General features: G+C 31.8%; 2 protein-coding genes across 2 annotated transcripts; one reads left to right on the top strand and one right to left on the bottom strand.

Annotated features, from left to right (window-relative positions):
- Nucleotides 1-2443: 2443 nt before the first annotated feature.
- On the top strand, nucleotides 2444-18714 carry LOC149903631 (kinesin-like protein KIF12). Its single transcript, XM_090108744.1, has 13 exons — nucleotides 2444-2762; nucleotides 3283-3427; nucleotides 7562-7654; nucleotides 9131-9284; nucleotides 9735-9866; nucleotides 11422-11562; nucleotides 11900-12041; nucleotides 12654-12890; nucleotides 13280-13395; nucleotides 13684-13788; nucleotides 14143-14260; nucleotides 14529-14745; nucleotides 18519-18714. The coding sequence occupies exons 1-13, from the start codon at nucleotides 2612-2614 to the stop codon at nucleotides 18640-18642; spliced, it is 1875 nt and encodes a 624-aa protein (XP_089964870.1). The 5' UTR covers nucleotides 2444-2611; the 3' UTR covers nucleotides 18643-18714.
- A 969-nt stretch (nucleotides 18715-19683) lies between these two features.
- Phf5a (PHD finger protein 5a) lies at nucleotides 19684-20870 on the bottom strand. The gene is made up of 3 exons (XM_090108796.1): nucleotides 20687-20870; nucleotides 20406-20596; nucleotides 19684-20291 (listed from the first exon to the last, which is right to left on the bottom strand). The coding sequence occupies exons 1-3, from the start codon at nucleotides 20736-20738 to the stop codon at nucleotides 20202-20204; spliced, it is 333 nt and encodes a 110-aa protein (XP_089964922.1). The 5' UTR covers nucleotides 20739-20870; the 3' UTR covers nucleotides 19684-20201.
- Between the last annotated feature and the right edge of the window lie 131 nt (nucleotides 20871-21001).

A 21001-nucleotide genomic window follows, 5' to 3' on the forward strand; every position in this document is an offset into this window, starting at 1 on the left:
ATCAAAAGATGCAGCTGTAATTGCTGAAATTTTTCGACACTCCCTAAGAAATCAAAACCTACAGGGTAGTTCCCGAGTACACAGAGTCATAAAATTTAGTACAATCAAACGTCTTATAACGCAGACTAGCTTACCGCCCGCGGCTTCGCGAGAGAAAGCGTCTCTAAAACCTTACAAATTATATACCATTCCTCTTGAATAACTCTATCTTTAAAAAAACTGCATCGAAATTCGTTGCGTAGTTTTAAAGATTTAATCATACATAGGGACATAGGCACAGAGACAACGACTTTGTTTACTAATTGCGAAAAGCATGAATTTTTCCTTACATTATAATATAAAAAAATATTAAACATTAAACACACAACATGAACGCTGACATATTGTATTAACTTGATATTCATACCAAAAACTCAAGTCTAAAATACCTTTACGCTATAATAAAATCAAACTTCTATGTCAACGAATCAGAAGATACAGCCGTAAATGCCGAAAAATTTCGCAAATTTCGACATTCGTAAGGGAATCAAAACTCAAAACCTAAAGGGTACTTTCCGTAAACTCAGAATCTTGAAATTCGGTACAAAGCAACATCTTATAGTACAGATACAGGAATAATTGCAAAAAATATATATTTTCCAAGTTTGTCTGCCTGTGAAGACCCTTTTTCTCAGGAACGCGTGGAGGTATCAATCTGAAATTCATACCGAATACTCAAATCTACGGTTCCTTATAGCTGTGAAAAAATCAAACTTATAACCCAACGCAACCAAAAGATACCTACAGCCATTTATGCCTTAAATATCGCAAATTTCGACATTATCGCAAGGGAACCAAAATCTATAGGTATTGTACTACTTCCTGTGAACACAGAGTTCTGAAATTTGGTTAAAAGCAATGTCAGCACAGACGGAGGAAAAATTGCTAAAACATACATTTCATGCTTATCAACATTCGCAAGTGTTGCCAAGAATCAAAACCTACAGGGTACTTCCCGTGAACACAGAATCTTGATATTTAATCTTTATTTAATAGAAACTTAGGGCGTATTCAGAAAGAAAGCTTGAAACTTATAAGCGCTTATCGGCGCTTGTCATGTTCATATATTTTCCTGTCAGTGCTGGTAACCCGCGCAGGAAAATATATGAACATGACAAGCGCCGATAAGCGCTTATAAGTTTCAAGCTTTCTTTCTGAATACGCCCTTACGTCTTATAGCACAGATAAAGGAAAAATCGCAAAAAGCATAAATTTAATATTAAAACATAAAAATGTTTGTACGGAACTCTTGGTTCGCCAATCCGACTCGCACTTGACCATTTTTTTTTAAATCTACGTATCAATTAAATTACCAAAATATAGCTTTTGAAAATTGACCACGTCTATGTGACCCCCCCCTGGCACTAAAGCTGGATCCGCCCTTGCCTACCAGCTATCTCACCCTACCTAAATTGTGTCCTTTTCCAATAATTTATAGATAAAATAAACTAAAACATTAATATTCATTGATATAAACTATCAATCAAAAGATTTATCGACTAGAAATTCCTAGAAAAACATTGAAAACTAAAAAAAGAAAAAAAAAAGATTTACCGAGAACGATTTCAGTTTTGACTTAGAAAATAAACTGATAAATCAATTTGACGATAACTTCACTGTTGTCTAATAAACAATTCATACCCATAAGAGCGTAGTGTGAAAGACAACCTACGTATGAAATATGAACATGCCGTAATTATTTTAAGGGTGGACTGTGTAGACATAAGGAAGCAATGTTGAACATTACATAATATATGTATATTTATTTATTACCGAAAATGTTCTGTGGAAATCAATAAGGGAATTTTGTATTGAAATATTGTGGAAGAAGAGTGCGGGTTGTTTTTTTTTTTATTGTAACCCCAACAAGGAGTTTAAATTACTTTTTTTTTACAATTTTAATCGCTAGGTTAGACAAAAAACACAATCAAATAAAGACTTATCAAAAGTAAAAACTGGGAAATTAAAACGATGTTTAAAAACTTTAACATTTGAGAATTTTCATCATATTTGTTTCAACTGTACGTTTCAATAATGTGCATTATTGAAACATAAAAAATAAAATTTTATTTTTCTACTCGCATATTATTATTGAACTTCGATCAAAACTAATAGTGTATACTTGGCTTTATTGTCTGTAAGGGAAAATCGAATCATCAGTGGTAACCGCGCGTGGTTTCTACACGGTCGCGTCGCCATTTTGAAAAAGAAAAAACTGGCGCCAATTATCCTGTGAACAAAAATTGACGTCATTGTGCGCGGGAAATATTATAACAATAAATACTATTGTAAATTATTATTAAATTAATATTTTAGGACATTCATACATATGTGAAGTTAAATTATAATACGCAATTAAAGAGAAAACTAATACGTTTGAAATTAAAACCCGCATAAGTTTTAACGTTGTTATCAAAATTTAACAACAAATTAGTCTATAAAAGTCGTCGTAAAATTAACTAGTGACAATTTAGCAATACCTTTCACCTGAAGAACACAGTTAATAAGTTAATGGGTGTATTATGACAAAAATTGTGTTTTACGAAAAAAATGTCACATTACAAAAAAGAGTATGTCGTTGAAGAATTTACAATTGTTTCAACCGTTATCACAAAACATGGTATACCACCATAGACATGCTACACCTATGAAAGCGCCTCCTTCTGCTTTGTCGAGAAGCATTTCAAAATCTGCTGAGACGTTGGCTGGATCAACAAAGTACGGTAAGTTTAAATTTTGTCCTAATGTCTCTTTCAATTTGAAAAGTAAGTCGCAATCAAATGTGTGTTAAATTTTGTGTGAATTAATTTTATAATTCGAACGTTTTTGATTGCGGGAAAATATAACGTAAGTAATTCTTTAAAAACTATTGACTAAATTCAAAACTGAAGAATGTGGAATCGATTTTATCATAATAAGTATTATATTGTTATCTAATAGTAATACTAATAACTAACTTTGAAATGTGCAATACATTAGCGAGGATTTTTAAAAAAGAAAGCCTATTTTATAAAATATTAGCGGTCCGCCCCGGCTTCGCCCATGGTACATATTTACGTTTTCTCTACATAACAATCATCCTCGTACTTCAAGGAATATAATAAAAAAAGAATTAACGAAATCGGTTCAGCCGTTCACACGTGATGCCGTGACAACGCGAAACGGGTTTCATTTTTAAATATATAGATGTTTTTACTTACAACCCAATCAGGTACCTAGCTACTAATTTAATTAATTAAACAGGTATAGAACTGAAAGCCCGCAAAGCAAGGAGCACAGAACAGCCTGGAGTAGGGCTCTCAAAAGGCATCAGTACTGTGGGGCTGCCAGCGTTAGTGAAGTGGACTGGAGATGATGACAGCCTTCGCAGTCGATCTAGGAATGGCAGGTAAGGTTCTTTAGATTTGTCAGTAGTAAATAATAGTAATAGGTTTATTCTTATAAATAAGTACGTAGGTAACAGATAAATTAATCTATACGAAGATTAATATTGTTAAAAATACGCGCATAAAGCCATGCAATTATTGTATTGTCCCTGATCGTTGATAGGTGTACAAAGTTTGAATTAAATCTGTCCGTTTAAAGTGTCTCAAAATCGAGATCTCGAGTCGGTTACATACAAACATGCAGATGAAGTAAAAGCGTGTTAAAATAGTTTTTGCAAGGTTATAACTGCGTGTGAAAATGAATATTAAAACTCGACTGCATGACTATTTTTATATTTTTCTACTAACTGCAATGGAACTTTTAAAAAAGCCGTAGGTATATATACGTATATATATCCATACTTATATTATAAATGCGAAAGTAACTCTGTCTGTCTGTCTGTTACTCAATCACGCCTTAACTACTGAACCAATTTGCATGAAATTTGGTATAGAGATATTTTGATACCCGAGAAAGGACATAGGATAGGTTTTATCCCGGAAATCCTACGGGAACGGGTTTTTCTTTGAAAACGCGGGCGAAGCCGCGGGCGGAAAGCTAGTATATATATAAATAAGACAGAACAACGTAAGTTGATATAGTTAGTTTACGAATAAAATTCTTCTGTCATGGTGTTTGGAATTAAACTCCTCCGAAACAGCTTGACCGATACTCCTGCTAATTTTTATTCATCGGGCAACATCTATTTTTCATACCCAAAAATTTTAAGAAGGCTGTTGCAGGCATTATCTTGTCAGCTAGTTATGCATATAACCGCAATCCCACCTTGAACCCATCACCACAAAGTGTATAAGATTGCCTAATAAATATTAAATGCGCAATCAGTCACTAGCACCCCTAACATGGCACGCAACCCTCCGTTTTTGTAAATGGAATACGGTAAATGGACGGCCAAAGGGCAGTGTTTCCATGACGAAATACGTGATTCAATTTTTGTTTTCTAGGAATTTTGGTTGACGTTTTTTGGTTGAATTTTATGTGTGTAATATCAACTAATTTTAATAGTATATTGTAACAAGTTTATGTTTATAAGGGCAGATTTTTCAATCCCTGGTTAAAACTTACCCGTCCAATAAAGTATTACACGATAATATTAAAATGTCACCTGTAAACTGTCAATTGCGGGCAATAAGAATACATTTTGAAATGGTAGTTTCATACGTTATTCGACGAATAAGTTTACCCAAGGATTGAAAAATTAGCCCTAAGAGGCATTAAAGTTTGGTTTACTGAAAGTTGAAGCTAATTACTATCTTAATCCACCAATTATTTAATCGTAATGTCAATAATAATGAATGAAAAACGATTATTTTAGCAACTGTAATTTCCTTTTTTCATAGTTTTTTCTTTAGTTTATGATATCAGTCCATAATAAATATGCAATCCAAACTTAACAGCTTTCGTTTACCAATCTAACTATTAACAAATCTTCTTACAATCATATTATTAGTTACTTCATTCCGTATGGTCACACAGAATTAATAAAATTTCTTATTCATTATTTTCCATGAATCATACTTCCAGGGCCTATTGGCTAATGGCTATTAACCAAATCAACATAATATCACAAACAATATTGTAATACTGTGATAATATAGTGTTTTTGGAAACTAACCAAATGAATCATTCTTGCATGTAGGCTTTCCAATTTGTAGAGCTTTTATTAAATTGAAATGATGATAAAACCTTTAGTTATTACTTATTAGTAATTTTGGTTGTTTATTATAATTCATATAATGGCTTAATAAGTTTCACGACCAATGTGTAGAAAATTATTACGTTATTCTATTTATTTTCAATGTCAATATTTACATAAGTACTTACCTAGGTATATTTTTAATGTGAAACCATTGATTTGCATTTATCGTTATTTTCTTTTCAAAAACACACTGATAACTTGTATCAACCAATACCCAACCAATAACCAATCGAATTTATAGAAATCGTCCAACAATTTTCCCAAACGTAAACGTATACCTAAATGTTAAATATAAATACCTGATTGTTAAAACAGTTTTCTCGGAATATAAAATATAAATAATTTGGAAAATCCAAAAGTGCACGCCTCATAATTTTTTTTTAATAAATATTTATTAATTATTATTTTTGTTTATTTAATAACAATTAAACCACATCGAATCAGACCCTGAAAAATGAAAGGGTTCTATTCCTGAGCATACTCAAGCGTAAGAGAAAAAAAAAGACTCGATTAGTAAAGTATTTCGGTCGCTATCGTGTTAACAAGAAAAAGGATCCGCACATACAGACACACGGACGTCCAAGACAGAACTTTTTTAAACTGTTTTTTAACTAGTTTAAATAACAAAAATGACATCAAAAATATCATGAACGTTAAAAATAGTGTTTTTTCTTAATATGTGTGTGTATGTATTATCTTACAAGTGCAATGTATGATACATAAAGACATTTTAAGTTTGAAAAATCAGATGTTTTGCGCGAAGTGACAGTAGTACCCACCTCAACGCTTCGCTTATGAGGCGTGCAATTATATTGAATTTATTCGATCTTATCAATCACTCGATAAAACCCTAATAGGTACAATATATTATTCCTATTGGCCTTTTACTATCATTCATCATAATTAGCCTTAAATACTAATTTAATATGATTGAATATGGCATGATCAGAATTGAATAAAAATAATAAACACTAAATAAAACTCCATATAAAATTATATGAATACAAAGTATTGACAATATGAATTCTTAACTACCCTACACGAGTCAGAAATAATACATAGACAATTTCACGCACACATGCACAAACACATTGATGTGTTATGGACAGCTTTTTGACCCATTCATAAGAAGGGCCTAACCCTTCTTAACCCTTTGGATGAGTCTGAATACACTTGTTTTATATTAGCTTCACCTGTAGGCTGTAATCTGTATGTTTGACGTTTGTACGTAGGTAAGCGACGCCTGTAGAAGCGTTTTGACCGGCAGATTTAATTCAAACTATTTATTTTTATCATATTTTTATACACTTATCAAGGATCTGTGATCTGATTTATCTTATTGAAAGTGTTTTCTTTATTTTTTCTAACCTAAATATTATCATCATCGACCCAATTTTCTTTAAAATCTATATCGCCCTGAAATACAACAGATGCAAAACTAACTTTAATTGATGTTTAACTATTAATTAATACATAACATGTGACCTTTTGAAGTTTCAAGGCTATATTGACAACTGTCTAGCAGTTACCAGAAATTATTTTTTTGATAAATGTTTACATAGTTAACTACCTATTCCTTTCTCTTCATTCTTTTACAAGTAACAATTATTTTTGAAGTGACACTTATTATACGCGTTGAGAGTAAAATTTCAAGGTCGCGTAGGCAATACGGTCACGTCATGAAGTAAAGAAACGATTTTGGTATCTTTGTATCGTGCCATGTAGTTTCACTTCTGACACGTGTGCTCGGCACACATACTTTTTTCTTGGAACATTTATTTACCGATTTCACAGAAGGTCGAATATGTATACCTATATGTGCCTATATATTGACATTGATGTACAATCAAAACAACGGGCCTCGATCGTTATCAATGATTGGTGTTTGAGGAAATAATAGCTTCCAATATGTCTATCAAACATGTTTTCTATGTACAGGAATATCGCTTTTATATATTATGTAACTTATGAAATAATTTCTCTAAGCTTTTATTTATTATGGACTTTATAGTTTTGTTAATATTTATTTTCCTTTTTATTTGACTTCAAAATGAGTGGTTAGATATGTTTGTATTATTATTATCTGAGCAAATTAAATTTGCATCTTAGTTACGACTTGCATTGGGGCCATTTTAACAGGTCGTTCTAAAAACGATCCCATCTACTTAACTTCTTGTACCTAAGATAAAAGGTTACAAGTTAAGTAGATGTTAGTAGGTATGCTCAAAAAACCACGAGGAGAAAACAATGCAAATATTCTAGAATACTTTTCAGAGGTTTTAAAGTAACCAACTTAAATTAGGTTTCAGAAGAATGTAGAAAACGAAATAAAATTATTTATATGATATTTATAACTACCTATTTCATTATTTTAAGTGGTAGCAGTAGAACCGGCAGCGTCGATAGAAGCACTCGAGGATCCAGCACTACTCTTAACTCTGACGAGGATAATATTAACGTAGTTATAAGGTAAGAGTAATATAAATAAAGGTACGATATTTATAGTCCAGAATCATTCGCCCATTTTTGCAAGTGATTACTATCAAGATAATAGCTAGCTAATAAATAAGAGTAGCTTTATTTTGATGAGACGCCCAATAATTTCTTGTACGAAACTCTCGATTGTGGTAGCCACAGATAACAGAAACTGTGGTAGCTAACAGAGGTAACAAGGATAAAATATTTTGATTTGAAGGTTCTCAAATATTTTGTCTTATTATTGTATTTATCTTCAAATTGGTATTATTTATTGCTTGAACTTGTAACTTTTTAGTTCAGTGGACAGTGCTAATCTAGTACCTATCTAGTATCTATAGATTAATATATTAAACTTCATAAAAATAAATTTGCCCAAACGGTCCAATTTTTTTCTAAAAAACTAATATAATTTATACAGCAAAAAGACATTGAAGAACGACAGAATAGATTCTCATGTAACAAATGATCGAACTAATCTTGTAGTCGACATCGCAAAAATTAGCTTAGTCATTGTTTTTTCCATTTTGAAAGGTAATAAAAGTATGCAAATAAAAAGAAAAATAAATTATCATAGTATTTTAAGCAAATATAAGTACCTAGGTGTTTTTTATAACAATTTGTTTAAAAATATAGTCGTGGTTACTAATTTCTTTAATTCTAATTTTTAATTAAAATTGCATAATATTCGTCACACCAATGGGATCGTTAATATTATTTAATAAGATTTTTAATGTCAAGAATATCGCAATTAAATAATGTATCCAGTCAGATTTCAGAAAGGTTCAAATATTTACAAGATATTTTTTGAATATAAACACAGAAACTTATTACATATAAGAACAATAATTCTGACGTTTGGAAAATATACAAAATTAACAAAGAAACTTAATTGAATGTTTTTCCAAAACACCCCACATGTGGGCATGTCCAGGAAGGTTGTTGACATTGACTAATAAAATGCTATCGATTTTCCGCTGTTAACGAGGTGGCGTCAATTAAAATAGATGTTGCGTTAACATATTTCAGTAATAACAAAAAAAAGTTCATTTATTTCATTATTTATTTGTCAATTAAAGCACAAAATATATCCCTCTTGCTGTCAAGGGATTATTTTAGATAAGAATACAGGTGTATTAACTTTAGTATCACCTATTTTATATCTCTGCAATATCATTGTAGTGTCACCTTTTTTAACCGAAAAATTTAAGTGTTTTCTAGTTATTATGAAAATCTTTATATTCAATAAAAGTTCCCTTTCATACCTAAATGACTGCAACAATAAGTAGGAGATCTGTGTCTCTACCAGACGTAGAGTCTTCTAGGGATTTAATACGTCTTCGAGTTTAAAAAATAACTCAATTAGAACTATACTAAGAAAGAGATTATATTAACAGAAAAGATGGAGTACTTTTACATGTTCCATTTTTTCATTAAAAATATCATTTTTCATTAAATATATTTTTTTAGAGTACGACCAGTGAATGAAAAAGAGCGGTCAGTGCGGGAGGTAAATATGCTCGAATTCCCCGGGAAAGGACAAATCATATGCCACGGAACTACACCCGGGCAGAAGCCTAAAGTATTCTCCTATAATGTTGTTTTTGAACCGGCAGCAACACAGGTAAAACAAATGATGTAAAAATACTGTAAATGTAGGATTTTAAATGGACCCTAGTTATTTTTTGCATTTCTTATGAATTTTGCTAGCTTATTACTGGTCGATTAGGTACCTATATTTCATTTATTATGTTGATCCTTCTCTCGTTTAATTTTTTAATTACATTTTCGTTAAGTACATACTCCAAAAGGAATTGGATGATTTGAAATTGAATTTAAATTAAAAAAAATCTTTGTAATTAGCTACTACGAACTAGTTATGTATATATAATATTATGTATACGTATTTCTCGAAAGAGAATCACGAGTTTGTTAATCTTTTGAAATCTTGAAATTTGGAGACACGTTTTGTTTCATCATGTCATTCATATTTTACTATTAAAGTACCAACAGGTAGTTTCTTCTCCTATTATAATATTTCCTGAAAATTCAGTAGAATTAAACATTTCAACAGGAAGACGTTCTAGAATATTCCGGTGTGAAGCGGTTATTAGAGATGGCGGTAGAGGGGTTCTCCTGTACTGCATTTTGTTACGGACAGACTGGTAGTGGGAAAACTCACACTCTTACTGGACCACCTGGATTGGTAAGTGGATTTGATAGGAATATTCTTTTTTTTTCAGGTATATGTGGGTAGGAGACTTCTGAAACCATTTCTGGATAACCACATTAAGAACTAACTACCCTCCATACATTTATAAAAATGTATGAAAGTTTTAAAAAATCGTCCTACCACATAATAATCATAACCTTTCACTGCATACGACATCAATGGTCAATCGGATCGATTGTCACCTTCATACGCGAGGTATAGACAAATAACCGCGAATTATTCGACAAGACAAATTGAACTTTATTTGCATGAAATAAAATTTATTTTAAATTCTTGATAAAAAATAGCTGATAAGCATGACATTTTATGTAATACCTTTACACGCGACATTAGTTTCTCATATACAAATAAAAAATGTCCAGCCCTCTTTCAACCACTTTAAGAGGTATTCTAACAAACTTTAGCAAGGTTTCATCTTTATTTTCAATATTACGTTCGGAGTCTAGCAAAACCTAGTAGACAGAACTAACCAGGACAAAGTTACTATCGTAATTATTAGATATTGTTTGTATACTTATGGATAGGTACCCAATTTCTGGCTCAACTTCCAGAACATTCCAAAAACAAAATGAGAAAATTCCCTTAAGTACGTTAACTTAGTATTTTGAGCGTAGGCCTAGTTTTAACATTTCGTTTACTTCACTACGAAAAAAGCCATCAATTTTTCAACAAATAACAGGAAAATCACTCAGTATGTGATAATACCAGTAATTGCATTTGATATTGACCTGACAACTAAAAGCTCTTCGCGTGTATCCAACGGTATGTTAATGATAATATTATCTACGGATTTACCACTTTGTTTTTGTTAGCCTTTCTTTAATGTTGTTACGTAAACAATAACGAGGTTTAATTTAGATTGATTGGAATCAAAATAATTGATGGAAATTTTTTTGGTACCTATAGGTTATTCCCAGAAAGCGACGAAATTATTCTTCCTGCTCCATTTTTACTACATATTAAATTCCTCTTATAATTAAAGAATAACTGATTATAGACATTTTTATAACCTGACTAGCGGTCCGCCCCGGCTTCGCCCGTGGTACATATTTCGCAATAAAAAGTAGCCTATGTTCTTTCTCAGGGTCTAAAGATTATCTGTGCCAAATTTCATCAAAATCGGTCCAGTAGCTTATGCGTGAAAACCATACATACATACATACAAACCTTTCCTCTTTATAATATTAGTATAGATTATTGAATTCATAAACATGACAGGACTGACGAATCAGATATCCAAATTAACAACAGAGTTTCTTGCCGGTACTTCTCTGTAGAAACTGCTATTCAAACCGTTAGTAAATGCCAAATGGATAAACTATGTTATGACGATTCTTTCGATGATAATTTCTTCTAGAAGTCTAATTGAATAAATAAATGTTTGATCTGAGTTTATAATGAATTCAGAATGGGGTGTGATACAAATAGGGAAATAGGTAACAATAACGAAAATAGCATGATTTCATTCTTCATTGTTTTTGATACCTCTATTAAAAATATAATTCTTATTATATTATTTCCAATTCAGGTAGAAAGTGGTGCGAGTCCATACGCGCCAGACCACGGTCTGGTTGTCAGATCGTTTGTGTATCTGTTCCGTCTGATACGAGATCAGCCGGAGAGCCATTTTGTGCTAAAAGCTTCATTTCTGGAGATTTATAATGAAAAGGTATAAAAATTGTTTCGTTTTTATTTGCAATTCTAAATTAAGTTAATACTAGCTTCCGCCCGCGACTCCGTCCGCGCGGAAAAATTAAGAAAAATTAAGATTAATTTTTTCCTACGTATTTTTCCGGGATAAAAAGTATCCTATTTTATGCCCAGGATAATGAGGTATAATTATACCAAGTTTCATCGAAATTAAACCGTTAGTTTTCACGTGATGCCTGAACATACAGACAGACAGACAATTTTTTTTTATAACCTTAAATAGCTTGACTTTATATACTTATATCACTAATTAGTAATTTAGATTCATTTATTTTAACAATATTGATTTCTTCAAGGTGATAGATTTACTAAACCCCGGCAGTGCAAGAAAACCGCTCCAAGTGCGATGGTCAAAAGAGAGTCGAAGCTTTTACGTAGAAAACTTGTTTATGGTAGACTGTGAAGAGTTAGACGATCTATTTGCTGTACTGGAAGAAGGTATATAGATTTTTATGAGAATTAATTAAGAAGTAGGTACATATACCTACTAGCAAAATATTTGTAAGATTTTCCATTCTCACTCAATAAACAATTGGCTCGCTCACAAACTCCATACCTTCCATACCTTTTGCACGTTTAGACCTCCCTCAGGTAAGCTTCATTTCAAAATCTCCTCAGTACCGTAGCAGTTAGGTACTTGGTAGGTACGTGTAGATAATTTATTTATTTATTTATTTATGACACTTTATTGTACAAGTACCAGTAATAAAAACATAATTTAACAAGAAAACATGAATACGGTAAGTGCACAAAAGGCGGCCTTATTGCTTAAAGCAATCTCTTCCAGGCAACCATATTAATAAAGGACATGTACGAGGCTGGATAATGTTACTAATATATGAACTAACTTCGTGTTAAATAAATAACAATTAATATTAACTTCGTGGACCTCAATTTTAACGAAATTAAATTTTGTACATAGACGTCTCTACATTTAGACTTCATTTCTAAATCTACTTCTACCTTTGCTCCATAGTCCATATTGTTTCGTCCATAGACCTGTAAAGATTTAGACTTCCCTCTACCAAATCTACCATTATTATTGTATAGGTATGCGTAACCGCGCAGTCGGTTCTCACTCAATGAACTCGCACTCTTCCCGCTCACACACATTACTATGTGTGCGAGTGAGACGGGACGTGCGAACTGACGGTGACGTCACATGCTCTACACACGGGAAGATCAACTTCGTGGACCTTGCGGGCAGTGAGATGACCAAACGGACCAATAGTACGGGAAAGACTTTGGAAGAGGCGAATAATATTAATCGGAGTTTGATGGTTTTGGGTGAGTACATTTTCTAAAATATTACGGAATTAGTAAAATACTTATTTATTTAGTTCTAGTGAGTTTATGTATTTATTCCGTTGCTTGTCAGAATTGCCCGCCTTTTATAAAAAATCCTCAAAAGAGAAGTAGGTAAATAAAAATCTCATAGGTAACTTTTTAAAGCCTTCGCATTTTTTCTAAAAACTCTATTTCGTGATTAAGAACTTACTAATAATTTAACTGATCTACCAAGTTTGGTTTTCAAAACATCACGCTTGAAACACTTTACTGGTGTTGATGAACTTAAGTCCCTTAAAATTTCATCATAATAAAAACAGAGACGATTGAAATTTCATTTTCACTAAAGCTACGATAACATTAACATTATTTTCCTGTACAATTTTCAGGATATTGTATAGCTCAACTAAGTGATGGCAAGAAGCGTGGTCACATACCCTACAGAGACAGTAAGCTGACCAAATTGCTGGCTGACAGTCTTGCTGGGAACGGAGTTACACTTATGGTAAGGACTAAGGTTATCAATTATTATATCATAAATAATAATTGTTCCGATATAGATTAACCAAATTACCATATTCAGAATTAACTGACCAGACTGACCTCGATCAAAGAGTTTAAAATAATGTCAACTGGGAACTCTTATAAAAATTACTATCCTCAATATTTGAAGTTTTAAAAATTACTTTCCTAAAATAACTAAGTAAGAAAAATAAATTGAAGGAAATAAATTAGAAACCTCTGAAGAAAATAGAATTATTCATGCTACTGAACAAATCCTTAAAATTTATAGATTGCGTGTATAGCCCCAACGAAGTCAAATTTGAGCGAGACAATAAACACACTACGATACGCAGCAAGAGCTAAAAAGATCAAATCAAAACCTATTGTAAAAATGGTAAGTTTTGTAGTAGACTTTGAACTTTATCTAGGAGTAAATGTATTGGATATTTTAAAAGAAGCTATGCATAATTTAGGTGTAAGGGTTAGTTATAGAGAAGTTCTGAAAATAATTTTGTGAAAAACTTGGTGAATAGAATTAATTATCAGAAGAAAGAAGGTTTGTGCCGAGCACACGTGTCAGAAGTGAAACTTCTTTGGCAAGATGCAAAGATACCAAAATCGTCGCTTTACTTCATGACGTGACGGTATTGCCATGACGCGACTTTGAAATGTTACTCTCAACGCGCCTAAAGAAGTTTCACTTCAAAAATCTCAAATAGTAATGATGATGATGTTATTATTCATGTAGGATGCAAGAGATGCTTTGATCCTTAGTCTGAAACGAGAAGTAGAAAGTCTACAAGCCGAGAATAGTCATCTCCGCACAGCACTTCACATACAGACAGATTACAATATGGATGCTTACGGTAAGTTTTTTAATCGAATTAGCGTATTTTAATATGAATCTGGAAATTTTCGAAATAAGCCCTTACAAGATAAAATATATTCTTGCCAAATTAAATACAAAAAAGCAGAAATTGAACTCAACGGTAAAATATAAAATAAAAAAACATCAACTTCGTTAGAACATTTTTCTAAATAAAATCCCTACCACTAAATCTTGCTAACCTTATATTCTACCACAACAGAACAAAAAAATTCTACCAAACATAACAAAAATCAAAACGCCCACAGGCCAAAGAAAACGCCAACTCCCAATCGAACCAAACAAACTGTACCAACTTCCACAATCAGAACTAGTCGAACTGATCCAACTGCACATGGAAGAGAACTCAGCACTGCGACACGAGAACACAGAACTCTTCTCGATAAGAGACCAGCTGGCGAGGGACCAGGAGATATTGAGCAGAGAGAACGAGAGATTGCTCAAGAAACTGGAAGATGTTAATTCGTAAGTAGATATTAAATTAGAAATATAGGCAATTTTAGATGACATGAAACCTAGTAAGGACCTAGAAGATATTGAGCAGGGAGCAGAAACTGCTCAAGATGTTGGAGATGTTAATTCGTAAGTAAATTTAAACTTTAAAATATAGGCAGTTTTAGAAGATATGAAACCAAGTAAGGACCCAGAAGATATTGACCAGGAAAAACTAAAGATTGCTCAAGAAACTGGAAGATGTTAATTCGTAAGTAGATAAAAAATTAAAAATATAGACAATTTTAGATGACATGAAACCAAGTAAGGACCTAGAAGATATTGAGCAGGGAGCAGAAACTGCTGAAGATGTTGGAGATGTTAATAAGTATATTTAAACTTTAAAATATAGGCAATTTTAGACGGTATGGAACCAGCTTGTAAAATCACAGAAGATATTGACCAATTGGAAGACGTTAATTCGTAAGTAGCTCAGTATGAACTGATTTTTTAAATTGCTATTTTGTTATGTGTACAATAGCGTCTCGATAAAGCAGAGAGAATGTGAGTTAATTTGTTAATCTAATAAATGCATTAAATGGATTCCGTTTCGTCTTTAAGTTACCTCATTTTTTGAAGTTTAAGTCCAACTTTATGCCATTAAAAAATTATCTCATTGTATGGTTTGCTTTTATCATCTACCCTCAAAGAATTTTCTTATTTTTCAAGGAGTCTTTAGTAATGTTATGTACCTAAATTTTACCTTTCAAATAAATAATATCTAACCCAGATTCAGAATTGAAGATTAAAAATAATTATTAAAATTCCTGTTTCGAATATTTCTCCATAGGACATTATTTGGATGAGCTGTTTATAAAACAGGTTAGTCAAGAGATTGGACTGCATGACATACACTGTTTAAAACACAGAACAATAAAAACAAATAGAAGTGCTTTAATGTCATAATTAGTATGAAAACCAGTGTCGCCAAACCCACACATTTAAACCGATAGTTATACAGTACACTACAAGTAAACTATGCCTTTGATTGGACTGCTTAATTTGAGTAAAAACTGACTTAGGTTATAAATTCAGCATTTCAATATGTACCCTAACGCACCATGTTACGGTTTATTTTAGTATAACATCTCTAGGTATATTAGCTGTTTTGTTTCTCATTGCACAGAAATTCCAAATTCGAAAAACATTCAGCTACTCCACAACAGAGGGCGTTAGTTTTCAATAGATATAACTTTGAACCTCAACATATAGAGATAAGGTTGAAATTTGTGTCACTCAACATTAATGACATTAACTTGATATTTATCTGATGCTATGCCCTGAGGGATGTCAGCCTTGTTATCGATATCGAGATATCGATAATTCACAAATAAATATTTTTTAGAGTATAGTATAATGTGTCACATTTTGGAGTATGTTTATTACTACTAAGTACTTCTTTTTATATTATTATTATTAAATAAAAAACGGAATAGAATAGTATTAATCTATATTTACAAAATACAAACAGAAAATATGCATTATTTTAAATCTTGGAACTGCCGTAGGTTTGTAGTGCTGTTCGGCATTCAGTTAACTCGTCACGTTGCATTTATCCATTTCTCTTTTAAATTAGCCTCTTTGGGAAATCTGTAAATAAATTGGACAAATGAAAGCTACGGAAAAATAAAATAAAATTTAATATTTATAATGTTTGTCTTTTCTAAAGTATCGATACTGTCGATATGCGCCACAAGCATCACTAAAGCGACATTCGTTTGTTTATTGCAATAATATTCCAGAAATTCTTGTTTGCTGTTCAATCTATAATAGTACTAATTTCTTACGGATTAAGGTTCATTTTGACTAGATATTTGTATACAATTTTGACAAATTATTACAAGCGAAGATATACCGGTCAAATGTGGCTACTTGACCACATTTTTTTACTTTTTCTTAGCTAACTTATTTATATTAAACTTTTATTAACATTTTATGATTTGTTCATGTCATGAATGATTTCATCATTCACTTTTACTAGGTATTTCTTTAAAATATATTGAATCTTACATTATTTACAAATAAACGTAATACAGGTCAAGTTGACACTGATGTGGTATCTTGACCTTGCACATCAGTTTTCATAGGTAGATGCTTAACATTCTTGTTTTAGGCTAAGTTGCTATTACTTTTTAATTCTTCGACTTTTTAAATATTGCAGCCCGAAGTTTTACAAAAAACTGTTAGGCTCTGGCTACCTGGTCAAGTTGCCACGGGATTTGTAATGATTTCATACAAAGCATTACATATCGGATAGGGTTGTCACAAACAAGACACAAATTTTAATGAACTATTTATTTATTAAACTAAATTTAATACATATGTATATGTATATTACTTAATACTCATAGGTATTTATTAATAGGTAAGGAAACATTTATTTTTCATTAGAAATATGCTAAATCGTTGTCATCAAAGAGAGTATAAGTATCTGGATTGTCCGAAATTTACAGCAAATTTATTGATTTTACTATGCAAAACTCGAAACAGATAAAAAAAGGAAAAAATGCAGTCACGTTATTTTTTGTGTCAACCCTAGGCGTAGGTCAAGTTGCCACGCAGCCGTCAATGGCAACTTGACCTAACCTGAGGCATCAATGCCCAAGCAAATATTTCGACAGATGAGCCTAAAGTTGGATAGTTCCCACTGTAAAATCAATCTCTAGGGTTTATTACACAACATATCAAAACTGTACTCACCTGAGATGTGCAGTTTAAGCTCTACAAACATAATAATACTGACACCGGCAAAAGATCCTTAGTCACAGTCACACTTCGATACGTTATATTGCGAGAACCAACAGCGTTACCGCTTTAAAATTAAAATATGTTGCCAATTAATATTTTAAAAACCTACCAACATCGATACGTTAGGTCAATTTGTTTTCAATTCTACAAAATTTGATATTTTGTTGTTAAACGGAAGGTGTGGTCAAGTTGCCAAGTAAAGGTCAAGTAGCCACATTTGACGGTAACATAAAATATTATATGTAAAATAAATAAAAATAAGACTTACCGATGGTATGAAATGCCTCCATTGCTGATATTATTTCGTCTGCTATCATTTTTGCACTCTAATACCGAACAACACGTCCTAATTAATGAATAAATACGGAAAAAAGGTTTGACAGCTGACAACCGACTCGAATATTTTTCTGCGCACAACTGAGAGCAAGTTAGGTGATCTTACCTTACAAGTGACACGTGGGCCACGCCCACATCACACTTCTATCTACTTTACTGTTCTGTGGTTTAAAATCTTAAACTATTATAATAAAATTTTAAAATAAATTATAATTAATGACCAGTGGAATTTCAGCATGTACAACACTGCATGAAAATTAAAATGTTACACAGGTTCATTTAAAATTCTAAACAATTATAGTATTGTAAATAAATCAAATTATTATCAATACAATGACTATAAAACTTCCTAGCACCGTATTTTATACAAAGAATAGCTTTTTTATACATATACATATTATAATAAGCATATTAATTGGTCCATATCCAAACCGTATTTCAAACGTGAAGATCAATACCATACTCATATAATATATTTAAGAACCTATGTAAGCCCATTCGTTATTAGAGCACAAATACATAGATGTTTTCATTCGCAGCTATGAATTTCCGAATGAATATAAATTTATAAAGAACATAAAGCATTTGAATGCCATAAAACCAAAAATATCAATTTCTGAAACTATAGCACACAATAATGAAACAATTATATTATCCTCTAGCGTTTGCATCAGATCTCCAATAATACCTGCTCGACCAGCGTACTCCCATGTTGGATCAAATGAATCGAATATCTGGACGAACACAGCAAGTTCTACCAATAGTGTTACCAGTGAAGATAGATAAGTGAATTATGCATATTTTTTATTTGTGTATATTATTTTATATTAGGTATAGGTAGATGCACAATTCCTTAAGAGGCCATTTCATTCCTTAAGAGGAAATGTTTCCAAAATTCTCATAAAGATAATCAAGTATATTGTGAAAAATACACCACAAGTGTGAAAATATAACTTTCAATTAAATTAACTATGTCAATATTAAGAAATTATTGTGTTATTATTTGTAAAATGATGATATTGTGTATATAAATTTGCGTCTACCCTACATTAATTAGAAGAAGTAAAATATATTAGTTTAATAAATTAAGTATGGCAATAAAGACAATAATATATCTATTTTCTAGACATATTTGTGCTTGTGTGAATAACAGTAGATATTTTAATTTTATCCAGATATTGATATAATGTCTATACCTTGTTTGAATATTATTTAGGTGCAAAATTGTTAATGTCTACAATACAGACAGCAGTATTATTTACTATCAGCAGTTTTGCAGTTTCAATTTACAAAACTTGGTTTATAAACAAATTGTTAGATGTGTTATGTAAATATGAAGTTATTTGAGTTGAAGCGGTTCGGATTGTCACTTCTTTATTCAAACCGCTAGGGACTGGAACATGCTTCCTGAATCTGTGTTCCCCGACAAGTACAATTTGGAGGTCTTCAAGAGGAGAGTGAACAGGTACATTTTAGGGAAGCGCGCTCCATCTTAGGCCACTACTCAGCTTACCATCAGGCGAGATTGTGGCCAAGCGCTCCCCTATTGTACAATAATAATAATAAAAAAGAGTATACCTTCGGTTATGTTTCAAACATAAATCATAGAATGCCTTCATATCCTATTATTTATTTATGTCATATCCTATAATTAAAGTAAAAATTTGAAACTAATTTCAAATAGTTACAAATGCTTTTTTAATTTATCTTAAAAATATAACAGAGTTATTTTTCCACAGTGTTAGTCTCATATAAGTCATTAAGGAAGAAAAATTGTAGTTAAAAATAAAAATAAATATATTTGAATTAAACATTTGTTTTATTTCAATGTGACAATGCTCCTTACACTAAAATTTGTCTTATTTAAGAATACATATTATACTACATCATTTCAAAAATTATTCTAACACAGTTATATATTACAGGCAAAGGTTACACAGGTAGTAAATTAGGAGTTTCTAAATTCATATAGAAATATTAGCTTTGTATATGTAATAGATCAATCCTGATAATATACTGTCTTCACTGACTTTTAAACGATGACATTGAAAGTAGTTCTTTATTAATTTGCGGTATTTTATGTAATTAGAACATTACTTCTAGAACTGCTAGTCAAACTCAATACATCGTAGTACATAGTCTCAAGTAATAGTAAATCCTTGAGAGAAATTTTAGTATAGCGAGATAGATACTCTTCCTCATATTTTAGACATGTTTAAAAATAATACAGCACATTGAAATGATACTTCTCCACTTGATACATTCATTATGAATCTTAATCACACATAAAAAAACACATCAGTCCATATTTGTTCTAGTTTACACAAACTAGAAAAAAGTTACTGCTAGTGCCTTCTAAAACCATACTTCTTTCTCTCATAGAAGAGATCAGTCTTGGAACTACCGAGGTTCACAATCTTCGGGCATCCATCTCGCTGAAAATTAAATGTTAATACATTAATAAAGCTTACAAAAGCCAAGCAACATAAAACAACTTTATAGAAAGTATATGACATAGGATAAGAATAAGAAATTCTCGATAAACTTACGTCTTTTTCTTGAATAGTGCATTCTTTGCAATAATACGCGTCAGAAACTCCAGGACCTCCGCAAATAACACATCTTCCTTGATAAGAACCGTAGTTACATTCATCACATATTCGCACCAAAGTGCAGGGTCGTACATACGAGTCGCAGATTACGCATTTACCGTCACACTTCTCGCATAAACGTCCAATAGCTGAAATAATTATAAAATACAATTTATATGAAATAAAACTGCAAAATTCTCATCCCAAAGGCCACAACAAAACAAAATCACTAGACTTACCGACGCCAGGCTGTTTTCTGCAGAAAATCAGATCAGGATGATGCTTAGCCATTATAAATAGGTATTTTAAACAGATTCTAGATACAGAAAGTTTCAAATGTAGGAATAATTAAATGCCGAATTAAACACAAATCACAATTAACCTCAAATATAAAATAAATACACCGCGTCCGCATCCGTCAACTACAAATCTGTCAGAAGTAAATGTCAAGTGTCAACATTAGAATGCGTTCCGTTTATTCTGAATCGCTGCCACCCTTGACTTCGATTCGTTCTCGGACGTTTGCATCTGTGCGTTCACATTATCTGTGCTTT

The sequence above is a fragment of the Colias eurytheme genome, chromosome 13 (assembly GCF_061535395.1).
Source record: "Colias eurytheme isolate Ceu_HAF_F1 chromosome 13, ilColEury1 Martin Lab GWU primary, whole genome shotgun sequence".
In the NCBI taxonomy this organism is placed as follows: domain Eukaryota; kingdom Metazoa; phylum Arthropoda; class Insecta; order Lepidoptera; family Pieridae; genus Colias; species Colias eurytheme.